The 17459-nt window shown below is 41.3% G+C and overlaps 1 protein-coding gene across 5 annotated transcripts in view; it reads left to right on the forward strand.

Moving 5' to 3' along the window:
- The window catches only part of SLC4A7 (solute carrier family 4 member 7), a 363361-nt gene extending 346131 nt beyond the window's left edge, over nt 1–17230 (forward strand). For all 5 annotated transcript variants that reach the window (XM_033930147.1, XM_033930146.1, XM_033930149.1 and 2 more), the window contains 2 exons: nt 7981–8088; nt 12846–17230. In XM_033930147.1, the coding sequence (XP_033786038.1) occupies nt 7981–8088; nt 12846–12936 (199 nt within the window). In that variant the 3' untranslated portion in view covers nt 12937–17230. The remainder of the gene's footprint in view (nt 1–7980; nt 8089–12845) is intronic.
- Nucleotides 17231–17459: the final 229 nt, after the last annotated feature.

A 17459-nucleotide genomic window follows, 5' to 3' on the forward strand; every position in this document is an offset into this window, starting at 1 on the left:
AGACTCAGTGCACCAAACATTGTCCCCCAAAAGGTCAAGTGCAGTGAAAGGGTGCAGACAGCCAAAATTTAAGGAAGTGAACTGAATAGGGAGATTTTAAGGATCACCTTAAATTCTGAGTGAGATTGTAACATACTGTAAGCTTAGAGGAAGAATATTGTAGAGCAGGGTGTTGCTACACTTTTTGGGCTTGCGAGCTACTTCTAAAATGACCAAGTCAAAATGATCTACCAACAATAAAATTTAAAAAAACACAAAGCACACTGTACACAGAGAAAATGTTAATTATCATTTATATTCTGGGTTTTTTTCAAAGAGATCAAGGCAGATGACTTTATGCAATGTTACCTCAGAAACAATTATAAAAAAATAGACAAATATACCCCCTCCCTTTTTATTAAACTGTGATAGCGGTTTTTAGCGCAGGGAGCTACGCTGAATGTCCCGCACTGCTCTCGACGATCATAGACTCCCTGCATTTAAAATCGCTATTGCAGTTTAGTAAAAGGGGGCCATAGTGCAAAATATAGACAGCAGATATAAATTTTCAAAACGGACACATTTTGATCACTAAATTGAAAATAAAATCATTGTTCCTACCTTTGTTGTCTGGTGATTTCATGAGTCTCTGGTTGCGCTTTCTTCTTCTGACTGCATCCAATATTTCTTCCCTTCTTTCAGCTTCCTGTATGCTTCCTCTCCTCCAGACCTCATTCTCTCACCCAACTTTTTCTTCCTCTCTCCCTGCCCTTCCCCTTTCTTTCTCCCTGCCCTCTTCTTTCTTTCTGTGTCTCCCTGCCCCCTTTCTTTCTTTGTCTCCCCTTTTTTTTGTTTCCCTTCTTTCTTTCTGTCTCCCTGTCCCCCTTTCTTTCTTGCTGTTTCCCTTCTTTCTGTCTTCCTGCCTTCCCCCTTTCTTTCTTTGTCTTTCTTTCTCCCTGGCCTCCCTCAAGCCACTGCTGCCATCGGGGAACAGGAACTCAAGCCGCCCGCCGCTGAGTTGTGAGCTCTCCCTGCTTCCCAAAGCGTTAAACAGAAGTGCCATGCTGACCAGCCTTCCCCACTAGTCAATTCTGACATCAGAGAGGAAGTTCCAGGCTAGCCAGGCAGCGATTGGCTGGCCCGGAACTTCCTCTACGATGTCAGAATTGATGTCAAGGGGGGGGGTGTTGGAAGCTGGTCGGCCCGGTGCTTCTGTTTACCACGTTGGGAAGCAGCTAGAATGCAAAGGCAACAAGAGTCTATCATGGAGTCCAGGATGGGCTCCGCAATTAACTCACATTATCTTCGTGATCGACCTTTTGGGGCACTCCTGTTGTAGAGGGTAGGATCTAAGACATTAAACACTGATTTCCAGAAAATGTTCAAAAATGATGTGACAAGAAGGGACGGATACAAGGTTTTACTGTGAAGATTGAAGAGCATGGCTAGGAGGACAGGAGGCAAATAGCCTCAAATTCCTGCTAGCTAACTTAAGAGTTTTATGAATCAGTGTAAGGATTTTATAACTAATCCATGCATGAATAGGAAATCGATGCTCTTGCTTAAAAAGAGGGGTGTCGTGATCTTATTTATGTCTACCAGTATTTAGTTTCACAGCAACATTCTGGACAAGGTTCAAACACCTTAACTCTTTCAAGTTTCAAGTTTATTAGGTTTTAATATACCGACCATCAAATAAATATCTGGCCGGTGTACATTACAATAAAAAATATAAAAAGGAAGAGGAGTTAATATATTCAATATTTAGAGGACAGACATTGTATATTAAAACATAGACTAGACAAACTTGATTGTGAGGGAAGAGGTTAATGGTAGGGTAAAGTTACAATGTTGAGAGAAAAGGGAGAAAGAGGGGATGGGAAAAAAACATTTGGGTGGGGAAAAGTCTTTGAAATAATTTTCTGTATTGCAGTAGTTAAGCAGGAGAGCACCAAGGCATGTATCAATATACGGAGCGTTCTAGATTCTAGGAAGGGACAGAGAGACCTAATCTTACATATTTACTAACTGTTACAGAAGCATGGGACCAAAAAGTAAGACTAGCATCACTAGTGGCCTCTAGAATCTTAATGGAGTCCAAGATGAGAATCCAAATGCCAAAAAGGCTAGTGAAATCTACAGCAGTATTATGAGTAAAAAGCCTGGCCCTTGATTTTGAAAGACTTGAATTTCATTTTGGATTTGAGTTTCATTTTGTTGTCCTGGATCCATTGCAGGACCACCTCCAATTTAGCAGTCAGGGCAGGAAATGCTAAGGAACCAGAAGGTTAAGTCACAAGGATCTGAATGACATCAGCATAGATAGGCAAAAGATTCAAATCTATAAAAAGTATTGCCAGAGGAACTAGAAATATACTGGAGTATAGGAGCAAATAATGACCCCTGTGGCACTTTACAGGTCAGCAGAAAGGATTCAGACAATGTATTACCCCAAAAAATACAGAGCAGTTTGTTGGATATGACCTAAAACCACAACCATGCAGAACCTGTGATTCCAGTGTCCCATAGTCTTCCAAGAAGCAGGTAGTGAGTTACTAAATTGAATAACAGCAGCAAAATGGACAGATTTTTGAGAGAGTGCGGTCTGGACTGTAGTCAGCATGACAATAAGGACTATTGCAGTGTTGCAAAAAGTTCAAAAGCCAATTTGGTTGGGATGAAAAATGCATATATCATCGATGTGTTCTGTCAACCATGTCAGAACTAGAGATTAGATTGTTATCTTAGAAAGAAATGGTTAGTTGGCTATAGAACAGTAATTAAAGACATCTCCTGCATGTAATTGGTCATCCTTCTTCCTTGGGCATACTATAGCCAATTTCCAAAACGATAGAATCTGACCTGTAGTGAAACTGTAAGAAAGCATAAATGCCAAAATGCATAGAGAAGATGGATGAACCGAACAATCAGAATAGATGGGCAAGGGTCTTGGGGGGCTGTCATAGATTTAACATACTGCTTCATCACAGTGGATAACAGTGGAGAATCAAAGGATGCTAAAGTTTGCATAGACTTTGCATAGACAGGGTAGAAGCTGAGGCACCATCAAGATCGAAGCCTTGGGTTGATGAGTGAGAAGCAGAAAGTAGAAATGGCCAAGTTGTCTCCATTCTTGAAGAAAAATATGTGGCAAGCTCTGTCACTGTAATTAAATCTGTGGTAGTAGGTTCAGATTGCTTAGTGAGTGCCTGCAGGATCCCATAAAGTTTCTTTGAGTTGGGGTTCTTTCTATCTGTTGAGAAAAGCGACACAGCTTAATAGTTTTATATTTTCTCATGATGATATAATTGGGTTCTCATGAAATATAAGTTGGCTGTAAACTAGCTACCCTTCTTAGAAGATCAAGCAGAGGAAGGTTTCAGTGGCACTAATTTATCCAATGCTCTTTATAATGATGTATCTCGTCTCTTCCTGAGCATCCAGGGATAATAGTTGGAATGTTGCCTCTTCAAGATCTAGCAAAGCTGCCAGATTAACTGAGCTAATAGATCAGATTTCTTATGTGTCTTATATTGGATGCAGCAAGAGGGGTAGTAAGTAGAACAGTGCATAATGTCAGCTGTAACAAATCTTGATCTGAGTAAAGAAGAGGAAGCTGAGAATAAGAAGAAAATGAAACCGAGAGAGCATCACTCCTGCCTCCTTTAAGATATAAGCTGGAGGAGGGTTTGGTAGGGAGGGGTGCCACAACATTATGGAGAATTGGTTTTTGTTTTAGGGAGGAAGAGAGGGTAATGTAGGATGGGTATGCCCTAGAGACCAAAGTTTGTTTTGTTGTTTTTAGTAATACAAGACTTGAAGGTACCCTAGACACAAGGCAATTTTTATTTTATTAAACTTGGTGGGGGGGGGGGGGGTGCAGGGAGCTGAGGTTTCATCAATGCAATTTTATCATTGCATATTAGACACACTGCAGAACCTGCTCTCTCCACAAAGGCAAATTCCTCTGTCCATTCCTGCTGAAAAATATGATACTCCTCATCTTTTTTTCTTTTAGCCATATTCTTCAATAAAAGGGTTCTTCAATAAAAGGGCAGGGTAGCCCATTACAGGTATAGCTGGTGGGATGGACCCTTACAGGCTGTCAAGGCAGTTTAGGCCCAAGTCGGGGGCTTGATGTTCGGCCACTGGTGGAAAGTAGCATGATTTGTGGCTGCCTGTGGATGCGGCTTCAGGCCCTTTCGGTCACGGATGCTGCGGGGACCGCAACTGTAGCTAGGCCGAAGCGGGGGCCTCAATTTGTGGCAGTACGTTTTGCTGGCGGGCCACTGACTGTAGCTAGGCAGAAGTGGGGGCCTCAATTTGTGGCTGTATGTTGGCTGGGGGGGCTACCAACCTTAGCTAGACCGAAGCCTCAATTTCTGCCTGCGGCCTGTTCTACCGCGGATGCTGCAAGGTAGGGCGATGGATCGCCTGCGAATGTTGCGATGCCGAAGCCGGATACTGCGATAAAATAGAAATACATAGACAAAGGTTAAATTGAACCAGTAAGAAGCTGGACTCTGCATACAGTGCACCACAGAAACAGTGACACATGTCTCCTAAAGCAATAAATAAATAGAAAAATTTTTTCTACCTTTGTCTTCTGTGTTTTCTGCTTTCCTCATTTTCTTGTAACTCTCTTCCTTCCATCCACTGTCTGCCGTCTCTCTTCCCCTAAATGGCATCTTCTCTCCTTCTATGCACCTTCCAGAAACTGTATGCCTCCCCCTTCCATCTCTCCTTTCACCCCCATTGGTCTGGCATCTCTCTTCTCTCCAATCCCTTTCCCTTTTTTCCCTCATTTTCCTTTTCAATTTATTTTCTTCATCTGTCTAGATTATGTTCTTACTACCCTCTCATCAATGTCCTTTTTTTACTGTCTACCTAAAGCTTGCCACCTCTTTCCCTCACCCCTCCAGTGTTTCCTTAACTCAATCATTTTCTCCCCATCATGTACCCTCCTTTTATTTATCCCCTCCTTCCATCATGTACCCTCTTTCTCTATCCCTTCCATCTAGTACCTTCTTCTCTCTTTGTCCACTTCCATCCAACGTCTGCTCCCCTCTTTCTTTCCTCATTTCCTTCCTGCATTTGCTCCCTTATCTCTCCCATCTGCACTTCCATCCAGCATAGGCTCCCCACTACCATCCAATGTCTGCCCTTTCTCTCGCCATCCACCCCTCTTCAATCAGCATCTGCCCCCTTTCTTTCCCTCCAATATCCTTCCCCCTTATATCTCTCCCCTTTCTCTGTACATCAATTCCATCAGCACCACCCTACCATACCACCCTGCCCCCTTTCTTTCCCTCCACCACTCTTCCATTCCAGCAGTCCTGCTCCTTTCTCTCCCTTCATGCAGCAAAGTCCCACGATGACTGTAACTGCCGGCTGCCAGTCCACCCCACTCCGACGTACTTGCTCTGGAGCGGACTCAGCAGCCGCATGCTGGAAGGTCCCACGATGACTCATCTGCTGGCTCTGCTCAGGAAGAAGTAAGTTACATCGGAGGGGGTGGACCCGGCAGACGCAGGAAGTTACGGCAAAGTCCCGCAATGACTGCGTCTGCCGGGTCCACCCCCTCCGACGTAACTTACTTCTTCCGGAGCAGAGCCGACAGACGAGTAATGCGGGATCTTCCTGCACCTCAGCGCGGCTGCCGACTCTCCTGCAGAGAAAGTAAGTCAGAGGTAACATGACAATTTATTTTTTTCATCAAAAGGGGATATCTATTAATTGACTGTGTATCCTTTCTTTCATTTATTTCTTTCTGCACTCAGGCCCAACAATTGTCCCTTTCTATTCCCTCCTTCCTTCCCATGTCCTTAGTGCCCCCGTCCTGTGTCATTAGTGCCCCCAGTGCCTCCTTCTCATGTCCTTAGTGCCCCCATTGCCTCCATCCTGTGTCCATTATGCCCCTAGTGCCCCCGTCCTGTGCCCTCAGTGCTCCCGTCCTGTGTCCTTAGTGCCCTCAGTGCCCCCGTCCTGTGTCCTTAGTGCCCTCAGTGCCCCCGTCCTGTGTCCTTAGTTCCTTCAGTGCCCCCGTCCTGTGTCCTTAGTGCCCCCAGTGCTTCCTTCTCATGTCCTTAGTGCCCCCAGTGCTTCCTTCCCATGTCCTTAGTACCCCCAGTGCTTCCTTCTCATGTTCTTAGTGCCCCCAGTGCTTCCTTCCCATGTCCTTAGTGCCCCCAGTGCCTCCGTCCTGTGTCCTTAGTGCCCCCAGTGCCTCCTTCTCATGTCCTTAGTGCCCCCAGTGCCTCCGTCCTGTGTCCATTATGCCCCCAGTGCCTCCGTCCTGTGTCCTTAATGCCCCCATCCTGTGTCTAGTGCCTCCTTCTCATGTCCTTAGTGCCCCCAGTGCCTCCGTCCTGTGTCCATTATGCCCCCAGTGCCTCCGTCCTGTGTCCTTAATGCCCCCATCCTGTGTCTAGTGCCTCCTTCTCATGTCCTTAGTGCCCCCAGTGCCCCGTCCTGTGTCCTTAGTGCCCTCAGTGTCCCCGTCCTGTGTCCTTAGTGCCCTCAGTGCCCCCGTCCTATGTCCTTAGTGCCCTCAGTGCCCCCGTCCTGTGTCCTCAGTGCCCCCGTCCTGTGTCCTCAGTGCCTCCAGTTCCCCGTCCTGTGTCCTTAGTGCCCCCAGTGCCTCCTTCTCATGTCCTTAGTGCCCCCAGTGCCCCCTTCTCATGACCTTGTGCCCTCAGTGCCCCGTCCTGTGCCCTTAGTGCCCCTTTCCTGTGTCCTTAGTGCCCTCAGTGCCCCTATCCTGTGTCCTTAGTCCCTCTAGTGCCCCCGTCCTGTGTCCTTAGTGCCCCTAGTGCCTCCTTCTCATGTCCTTAGTGCCCCCAGTGCCCCGTCCCTTGTCCTTAGTGTCCCCGTCCCGTGTCCTTAGTGCCCCCAGTGCCTCCTTCTCATGTCCTTAGTGCCCCCAGTGCCCCCGTCCTGTGTCCATTATGCCCCCAGTGCCTCTGTCCTGTGTCCTTAGTGCCCCCAGTGCCTCCTCATGTCCTTAGTGTCCCCATCCTGTGTCTAGTGCCTCCTTCTCATGTCCTTAGTGCCCCCAGTGCCTCCGTCCTGTGTCCATTATGCCCCCAGTGCCCCCTTCCTGTGTCCTTAGTGCCCTCAGTGCCCCCGTCCTGTATCCTTAGTGCCCCCGTCCTGTGTCCTTAATGCCTCCAGTGCTCCGTCCTGTGTCCTTAATGCCCCCAGTGCCGCCTCCTTATGTCCCCCCACTAACTTCCAGATCTTGTCCACTCCCAAAGCCAGCCTGCCTGCCTACCTATCTCCCTCCCCGTTGCTGCTGCTAATTGCCGCCGCCGATGTCTTCTTTCCGACGTCAATTCTGACATCAGAGAAGACGTTCCGGGCCAGCCAATCACTGCCTGGCTGGCCCAGAACGTCCTCTCCAACGTCAAGACGTCGAAAAGAAGACATTGTCAGCGGCGGAAAGGAAGGGCAGGGGGACCCGGACCTGGCAGGAGTTCTGGGCGGGTAGTAGGGCAGGAGGACCCTGATCTGCTGCGAGCCAGATGTGGCCATCAAAAGAGCCATATCTGGCTCGCGAGCCATAGGTTCCCGACCTCTGTTGTAAAGTAATGTGGGCATATACCCCATGGTAACTGTGCTGCTTAGCTGGACCTTTCTGAATATGTCCCTAAGTTTGTAGGAAACACTGTTGTACTTGGTCTGTTCTCAAGGATTCACTCTTTTTAAATCCATATTAAAATTAACTGCAAAAGGGAAGATTAAAGAGCAATGCGACAACTTCCCTTATATTAAATCTTATTTGACATGGTTTTGAAAGCTTAAACATAATGTTTGAGATGGTGTCACTTCCTTATATCATGCAAGTCATTGTCTTTTCAAGTGCTGGAATATAGACTTCCAGAAAATTTTTAGTGTGATATTTGCTGCCATAACAAAATATATTGTGAAATGCTATTGTTGAAAATGGTATAAGCAATGTTTCATACAGTGAATATTAACCAAAAGTGTATTTTGTTTTAGCCTTGATCCATCTGTTGTGAACATATCGGATGAAATGGCTAAAACTGCACAGTGGAAAGCGCTGTCCATGAATACTGAGAATGCAAAAATAACCAGATCTAACCTGAGGTATCTGTAGCTCTTTACGTACACTTTTTTTTTGTGCATAATTCATAGGTTTTACATTGGCCATTTGTGCTTTTAATTAAATATTCTGAGGTTATTTGAAATCTCCTTTCTCTCATCTTCATAAGAGGCCAGATTAAAACAAAAAGATTTCCATTACCCAAATCCTTATTTTTGTTTCTATTTCTCTGTGGTGACTGTGAAATCCACAACCACATACAATGGAGATTGTAATAGTCAATTATTTGATGACAAGCAGAACATAAAATCCCTCACACATGGGTGATGTCTGATGGAACTAAGGCTGGAAAAATTAAATCAATGGTTTTAATATGGTTGAGATTTCAGGCACAATGAAGCTTATACATGCTAGTCCTTGCTCACCAGCTCTATTACACTGGGCAATCTCAGTTATTTCTTCTGTAGAAACCAATGGTTACATTTCTCCATGGGTTAAGTAAACTCTTGCCAGTTTCAAATCTGTTAATTTTCATTGAAACCACCTGCTTAGAGACCAGGTTTTCAGTTTCGGCTGAAATGAATTTACAGTCGAAATCCACCACTCTGTTTGACCATAACCATCAGTTATCCCAGGACAAGTAGGCAGCATATTATCTACATGTGGGGTGACATCACCGACGGAGTCCCCTAGCGGACGTTTACGCAAGCAGACTTGCTTGAAGACCTTCAAGCTTGTGATTGGCCCGCGCATGCCCCTCCCGCCCGGTCTATGGCATGCGTCTCCTCAGCGTGTCCTCAGTTCTCTATTTTCCGCGGAGCCAGAAGCACTGCTCCCTTGCTTCGCACGATATCGTTGTTCCTCTTGCACCGCGGCTTGTTTGGTTGGTTTCTTTTGAGTCGTACTCGCGTCTTATGTTTTTTTCTTCTTTTTATTTGTTTTACGATTCGTACCTTTTTGACCGGGTTCCCGGTCTTACTCTGGCCGCCTGGCCTCGCGGGGCCGCAGCCGTCTTTTTTCTTATGTCCCGGCTTCGTTCCAGGTTTAAAAACTGTACTAAGTGCAACCGGGTTATCTCCATCACCGACCCTCATCGTTAGTGTGTGGAGTGCCTGGGTGCAGAGCACCGCGCTGAGTCGTGCCCCCATTGTGTGACTTTGCAACCGCAGGCTCTTTAATACACTTTGAATTGTATTTTATAGACAGCAGAATAAAGAATGGCATGGCAGAATGAAGAATGTACAAGGGCATGAATATTTTTAGAAAGCAGTATATAAGGGTCAATTGAAAAGTTTCCGGTCTAATCAAGAAAACTTTTTTTTTTTTTTGGTGGGGGGGGGGAGAATTAAATTTATTTTTTAACATTGTCTCTTTTTGACTCAATACATTTGCTCTAACATTTTTCCAGTCCTTTCATGCCTTCAATAAAATATAAAAGTCTAAATTGGAAAAATAGCTATTTAAAGCATCTATGACCACAGAATATGAAGAAAATTTATTTTCAGACAACCATTTTTCAGGTTTGGAAACAAAAAAGTTGCATGGGGCCAAATCCAGAGAATACATGAGTGGATGAGGAATTAATTCAAACCGCAATTCATGCAATTTTGCCATCACACTTGTTGATGTGAGCCAGTACATTGTCCTGGTGGAAGATAACTTTCCTCTTGGCCAATTGATGAAGTTTTGTCTTGATTTCAGCACTTAAACATTAATAATGTAATAAGCCTGCATAGTATTTATCATTAATGGGGTTTCCCTTTTCTAGAGAGTCAATAAAAATTATCCCATGGAAATCCCAAAAGATGGTTGCCATCACCTTCTCAGCTGATGGAACCGTTTTCGCTTTCTTCGGAGTCAGTTCATCTCTTGTAGCCTTATTTGGATTGTTTTGTCTCAGGAGTATAGTTATGAACCCATACATTTTTTTTGCATCTGTGTTTACCAAAGAGGATATACGCAACATACCGGAAGCCGACAGGCTATACACGGGAAATGAAGACAGGAAACTGACAGGGTTGACGGTCAGTCTAGAAGAGGTATGCCGGCAGATTGATAGGCTTAAAAATGATAAATCCCCAGGACTGGATGGCATCCATCTGAGGGTAATCAAGGAACTGAAAGAAAGTATAGCTGAACTGCTTCAACTGATAGCCAATCTGTTGATCAAATTGGGAAGGGTTCCAGAAGACTGGAGGGTGGCGAATGTTACGCCGATCTTCAAGAAAGGTTCGAGGGGTGATCTGGGAAACCGGTGAGTCTGATCTCGGTACCGGGAAAGATGGTAGAAGCGCTGATAAAGGACCGCATCATTGACGAACACGATCTGATGAGGACCAGCCAGCATGGCTTCAGCAGAGGAAGATCTTGCTTGAACTTGCTGCACTTCTTCAAGGGAGTAAACAGACGGATAGACAAGGGTGACCCAGTCGACATTGTATATCTGGATTTTCAGAAGGCTTTCGACAAGCTTCTGCATGAACGACTACTTCAAAAATTGCGAGTCATGGAATCGAGGGTGAAATACTCACGTGGATTAAAAATTGGCTGGCAGATAGGAAACAGAGAGTGGGAGTAAATGGACAATACTCGTACTGGAAAAGCGTCACCAGTGGAGTCCCGCAGGGTTCGGTATTTTGACCCGTGCTCTTCAACATATTTATAAATGATCTGGAAATTAGTACAAAGAATGAGGTGATTAAATTTGTGGTCGATGCAAAGTTATTCAGAGTAGTGAAGTCGCAGGAGGATTGCGAACATCTGCAATGTGACATAAACACGCTCGAGAAATGGGCCACGACATGGCAGATGAGGTTCAACATGGATAAAGTGTAAGGTGATGCATGTTGGTAACAAAAATCTTATACACAAATACAGGTTGTCTGGGGTGGTACTTGGAGAGACCCCCCAGAAAAGAGACTTGGGAGTACTGGTTGACAAGACAATGAAGCTGTCCGTGCAATGCGCGGCAGCAGCGAAAAGAGCAAACAGAATGCTGGGAATGTTTAAGGAGATCACGAACAGATTGGAGAGGGTTGTCATGCTGCTGTACTGGACCATGGTGCACTCTCACCTGGAGTACTGCGTCCAGCACTGGTTGCCGTACATGAAGAAGGACACGGTACTACTCGAAAGGGTCCAGAGAAGAGTGACTAAAATGGTAAAGGGGCTGGAGGAGTTGCCGTACAGTGAGAGATTAGAGAAACAGGGCCTCTTCACCCTTGAAAAGAGGAGATAGAGAGGACATGATAGAAACATTCAAGATACTGAAGGGAATAGACTTAGTAGATAAAGACAGATTGTTCACCTCTCCAAGGTAGGGAGAACAACAGGGCACTCTCTAAAGTTGAAAAGGGATAGATTCCGTACAAACATAAGGAAATTCTTCTTCACCCAGAGAGTGTTGGAAAACTGGAACGCTCTTCCGGAGGCTGTTATAGGGGAAAACACCCTCCAGTGATTTAAGGCAAAGTTAGACGGGTTCCTGTTGAACCAAAACGTAAGCAGGTAGGGCTGGTCTTGATCTGGGGACTACCGCGGGAGCGGACTGCTGGGCACAATGGACCACTGGTCTAACCCAGCAGCGGAAAATTCTTATGTTCACAGTCACAAAATGCCACAAAAAATCATTCTCATTGCGCTTAGAAAGCTCAAAACATGTTTTTGAAATGTCCAAACTCATTTTTGGTTGACGGTTTGCAACTATCAACCATCACACACTCAACAGCCTCTGTTATCTCATTTAGGGTTATGATTTGGTGAATTTCATCAACCATTTTGTCGGTTGTTGCTGTTTTTGGATATCTGGAGCATTCTTTATCAACAATGCTTATCCGGTCATGTTTAAACTCAGCAGCTCACACTTTATCCTTTGAAAATGGAAGACCCATCACTATACACAACACCTAACTCAGATTTAATTTTGGTAGGTGAGTTTCATTTCAAATGAAGGAATTTTATCATGGCACGATAAACTCAATTTTATCTACTTTTTTATAAAGTAGAGCATTTCACTTCAAAAGGCTGATGAGACAAAACTAGACTTCAGACTGACTTGAAAATCTAACCGTAGATGTTTGTCAATGCCATCTGCTGGCAAAGCCATCAGGCTGGCAACTTTTCAATTGACCCTTGTACAAATTTATTAAATCATTTTCTAAACAGTGTTAACACAATCTTTTATTTCTTTGCTTTTGTACATTAATTGATGATATTTTTTCCTATTTATGTTTTTTAAATATATTGAAAAATTTCATTCATAGTATGTGCTCATATGATCTACAGTAATATGCCTACATACTACTCATGTTATTTATACAATGCTTCCAGAGTCTCATAAAATGTAATCACTCTTGCAGGTTGTGTATTTCTCTTAAATTCTGTACCCCTCAAATTCCTAATCTATTTTATGGTTAAGAAGTAATAGCATGTCAAATTTGTTTTTAAACTTCCAAACCATATTTGTGCTAGAGGGGGCTAAATAAAAGTTCGAATGTATGCAGCTTAATAATTTTTGTTTGTTATAGTGGCACCTTTTTCTCTAAGAAAACCCACTTAAATAGATATTTCTGAAGTGGGGCACAATAAATAATAGGGACTGGAGTAATCATATCAGCTTATTTTTGTCCCCCATGTATACTGGGAAAGTACCAAATTAATGGAAATTTTGATGTCCCATAGGTGTTTTTCAAAACCTGTTTTCCTCAACCGAGAACGTTAAGTTACATGACTTACTTAACCCAAGTTAAAAATACAAATCTGTATTTCACTTAAACAATCTTTTCCTTTTTTTGTTTTACAGCCCAGAAAACCCAGAGAGAACTATGAGTGTGAAAATAAATTTAGAAGATGCAGAGTCACAGAAGTTTACAGATACTGAAACATCATTATAGAATCGAATCAAGAAAAATGTGTGTGTGTGTGTGTGTGTATGTGGTTGTATGTATATATCATTATAGGATGTCCTATCATTGAAGGGCGGTTTCATGCTTCTTGTAAGTACTGTATACACATCAAAAATCATGAGCACTGTAAATATTGTATCTTCAGGAGCGAGGCATTCTCTCTCAAGACACAATGGTCACTTTGAATATTTATTCTATGGAAAATTTTATTTTAAATGAGACAATTTTAAATAAGTGTATGTTTGTGTGTATGTATATTTTGTATCAAGTGAGAATCAATATGTGCATCAGTGATTTGAATTGAATACGGTAATTGCTGATCTGCATGCGCTAAATGGCTATAATGCATGTATGCATTACAGCCTGTATAGACTTTTATTTCCAGGATATATAATTATTTGTTTTAAGATTGGTGGGAGGTTTATTAATTTGTTTCCATAGAACAAATATAAACATGCCATTACTTGAATTGTTAAGGACAGCTATAATGGCAATAAATTAAAGGTTTACTCCAAGCCAGATGAAGTGCCTTCCTGTCTGGACATGAGCGTTAGACCCAGGAAATTTTCCATATTATGATGGTTCTACTACTACTGGAAGCACTTATAATGTTCCAGCATATTAGCTGACTTACATTGGCTTTTACAAAGCTATGGTAAAGGTTTTTATTGCAGGCTGGTGAGGTAAATGCTCTAATGCTCATAGAATTCCTATGAGTGTCAGAGCATTTACCTCAACGGCCCTCAGTAGAAACCTCTAACACAGCTTTGTAAAAGGAGCCCTTAGTGAGGTAAGCTCTTCCCCTGTTTTTCATGAGGGAGACTGTATAAGCGGATATTACTAGAGCACCTGTTGCTGGCACAGAATAAGTACTGCAGAAATGTTACCTTTGCATTCTAAGCAGGATTCCGGTAGAATACTTAGGTCTAAATGCCAGCATGACAGGCCGCTCTTCTGTGGGCTGCATGAAAAGCTTGTTCTTAGTTTGCCATAATAATTGTCCCTCAAGGCTGTCTTTTTAATTTGTTTACTGCTACTCCATCTACATGGTTGATAATTTATTCCTCATGTAGATGAGTGTAAGACTAGTTTTACAAAAAATTATGTTTCAGATTTCAATTTCACCTCCCCCTTTTTTTATATTAAACTGCCCCTTTCCTCCTATAAAAGAAATCTGTACCATCTTTTGCATCACTTTTCTTAGTATTGAATTTTTTTTTAAATTACAACTTTTACTTAGTATTGAAGTTATTTAACTATGTGGAAAAATTATAAGGGGAATATCTGAACAATGCAGAACTTGTATCCATTTTATTTCATGACTACCTATTTTCATAATATTCAGCTCTTTAAATGATTGCTCTTACCATATAGCTGCTTAATGGTGTGATTAACAGATCAAAGATAATGCAATGTGACAGTTCTGAAAGTTATTGGTCTTCTCAGTATTATACAAGTTTCATTAGCCATTATTCTAGGATTATTGCCATCATTTCTTTTCTGTTGCATGGACAGTGCAAGCATATCTATGGCCTATTTACATTGTCTTGCATATTAAAACAACGACGCTGTCTGCTTATGACAATTCAGATTTGCCTTACAAAGGAAAATAGCCTTTTATTAATGCTGAGAAACTGTCAGATCTCCTTTCCCATTAAAATGTTTATATATTAGGGAAAAATATAGTTTATTTTTAATGAATTTTCTTATGAAAAAATGACCAGTGGGGCCACAATTTCCTCTTTCCTTTACCTGTTCATCCACATTTGTACCTTACATTGGGTGTAAATTCAAAGGCATGCAATTAGAGGTCAGAATTTGAGGAAGAGGGCAGATAATTATGGTCACACCAGTCATTTTTTGGGGGGTTAGTTTTTCATAATGAAGTGGAGGTTGATCCTTTTAGAAGTCAAGTTGTTATAGAAGAAAATAATTTCATGAGCTCTAGTAAGGTCTATCTAGATACTTATGGCAAATTTGATTTTGTTGCTATGAGTTAGAAGCCATGTTGTGGCTTTTAGGTTCTCTACCATCACTGCAGTGTTCTATCAACAACTTAAACCTGTGTGTTTACTACATCAGAATCTTCTCCAAAGATCTATGAGAGTCTTTACTTCTTTAATTTCTAGTCTTCAGCCTGAAGGATTCCTTCTATAAAAGTACTAATGCAAATAGTATCTGACAAAAGCAAAGGGAATTTATGCGCACCTGGTCATCCTGTGAGAAATTCTTTGACAATTGTATATGAGAGCTTGGAAATCACTGGAATAATAGTATTTCCCCATTTAAAAATATATTGCCTCATTTCAAAGTAGTCAGGAACTAAAGGATATACATAAGGCATATTTGTTTCCCTATTGTCCACTATGAGAGATATATTTATCTCCAAGTACTATCTTTGACTGTTTTTTTTTTTGTTTTTTTTTTCATGAAAGCCATGGAAACCAGTTGTAAACTGGTTTTAAAGATTATCCTACTAACTTCATGCAAGTGCTGTTTCCTCTACTGTCTATTTTTTTCAGTTATATACATAATACACATGAGAGATTTTAAAGGCCTAGCTGAGGCAGCTAATAAAACATTGCCTTAACAGAGGTAAATGAGCAACACTTCTTTTTTTTTTTTACATAGAATACTTGTTAATATATTCAATCATAGTCCTGTACTTTCTTATAGCAGATGTGCTATTTCTGGCTGAAGAGCCAACTCAGGAATTTTTTCTCATTAGCATCCCTTTAAGAAACATGCATGTTTACTTACAGTGTGCAGGGTAACACTTAATTAGTCAAAAAAACAAAACCCCCAAAATAAGATAAATTAATTTTTTTTTATTTATTTATTTTTTTTGCAAGTCACCCCATATTTACAGTTTTCTTTGTTGGGTCCTACCACCTAAATTTTAAATTGGTCTTAGTGTGCAGGTAGGAATATATTTAACTCCAATAAATATTTGATTCACTTATTGTTTTTAGATTCTTTTTTGTATTTGCATAGATTATGTAAATGTGATCATAAGTAATTTTTTAACAAGAACTGAAATGTCATTATGCAAGTGCTTTTTACTTGCTACTTTACTACCCCTTTTACAAAGCCACGGTAGTGATTCTCCCACAGCAACTGCACATGAATAGAAATGAATGGACTTTGGTGCATTTGCCACAGGGGAATTGCTACCGTGGCTTTGTAAATAGAATCAAACTAGTGGCATTGTAAAATTCAGTGAACTAGCACACTTGAAACTTCCCAAGTTCAACTTCATTTAGATTTTATCAACACTTCCAATAAATCTGAAACATATTTGAGTAGCTACTTTTCTTTTACATAGAATGCTTTCTGTAAACAATGTGCTGGCTTGTCAGTGGTATTGTATGACGTGCATGCAATTTTTCTGCGTGAGCTGTGTATCTTATAATTGTCCTAATTCAATTAATCATGTTCTCCAGTTCACAGATTTAAAACTTTTGAAGCACCTCATACTTTCCCTTTGCATTTATATTTGGTGCATATAATTAATTTTGAGTTTGAAATACTGATGCAAGCTTGTTATATCACAGTGCAAAGGTGTTAAAGAGTAGATTTTTGTTTATACTGTACCAACATCTATTTATTTTGTAGAAAAGTAAATTGAAGCCTAAAAGTGCACAGCTTTGAATATTTCAAGGTAGAAATAAAGGTAAAGAAAACTAGTGATTTATTTTTTACAAAATCTAGTGATTTTAATATTGAGTAATTTTATTTTGTAACTTTTTCTAGGAAAAATTGTGTCAAATGTAGAAAACCGTTGTAATTATTTGAAGGTCAGAGTTTATATTGAACTTGGCTTGGAATAATGTGTTGAATATTTTTTTATGCAAGCAGATTGATTTGGTAGGAATGGTGATATCATGCCATTTTGTATTCTTGTTTTCCATTTTTTGTAATCACAAATGTGTGCGTTTGTCTTCCATAGTTCAGTTTATTTAACTGAATGAAACCAAATTATAGTATTCATTGTCATACTTGATGATTTGATGTGTAATTACACTCTGCACAAATGTTTTATAATCACTGGTTTTATAATTAAACAGTGATTTTTCTTTCATAATAAAATCCAAAGCAAGCTAAATGTTGCTCCAAAACTAAACAATATTTTTGTTCAGTTTGTGAAAATAGCACTCATTGTATGTACTTGTCTTTAATGTGAAACAACCTGCCTCTGTAATTTAATGATCATTAAAAAAAAACAAACCTATTTTTTGTAATGTTAAAGTTGACAAAAGCAATAAAATTCTACTATACTATATTGTTGGACATTGTTCTTTTTTTTTTTTTTTTGAGGTTTAAAATGTGAATAATACCTATCATTTGTGGCCAGATTCAAATTGCTGTCTGACATGGATCTTCCACTTAGGCCTCGATGCACAAAAGTCTGCCATTCACACAAGACTGATTCTGTTACGTCTCTTCCGGATTTCATACACTAGGTGTTCAATCCCAACTCGCAATCTGGGTGTTGCAGAAATCCAACACTT

The sequence above is a fragment of the Geotrypetes seraphini genome, chromosome 2 (genome assembly GCF_902459505.1).
Source record: "Geotrypetes seraphini chromosome 2, aGeoSer1.1, whole genome shotgun sequence".
NCBI classification, from domain to species: domain Eukaryota; kingdom Metazoa; phylum Chordata; class Amphibia; order Gymnophiona; family Dermophiidae; genus Geotrypetes; species Geotrypetes seraphini.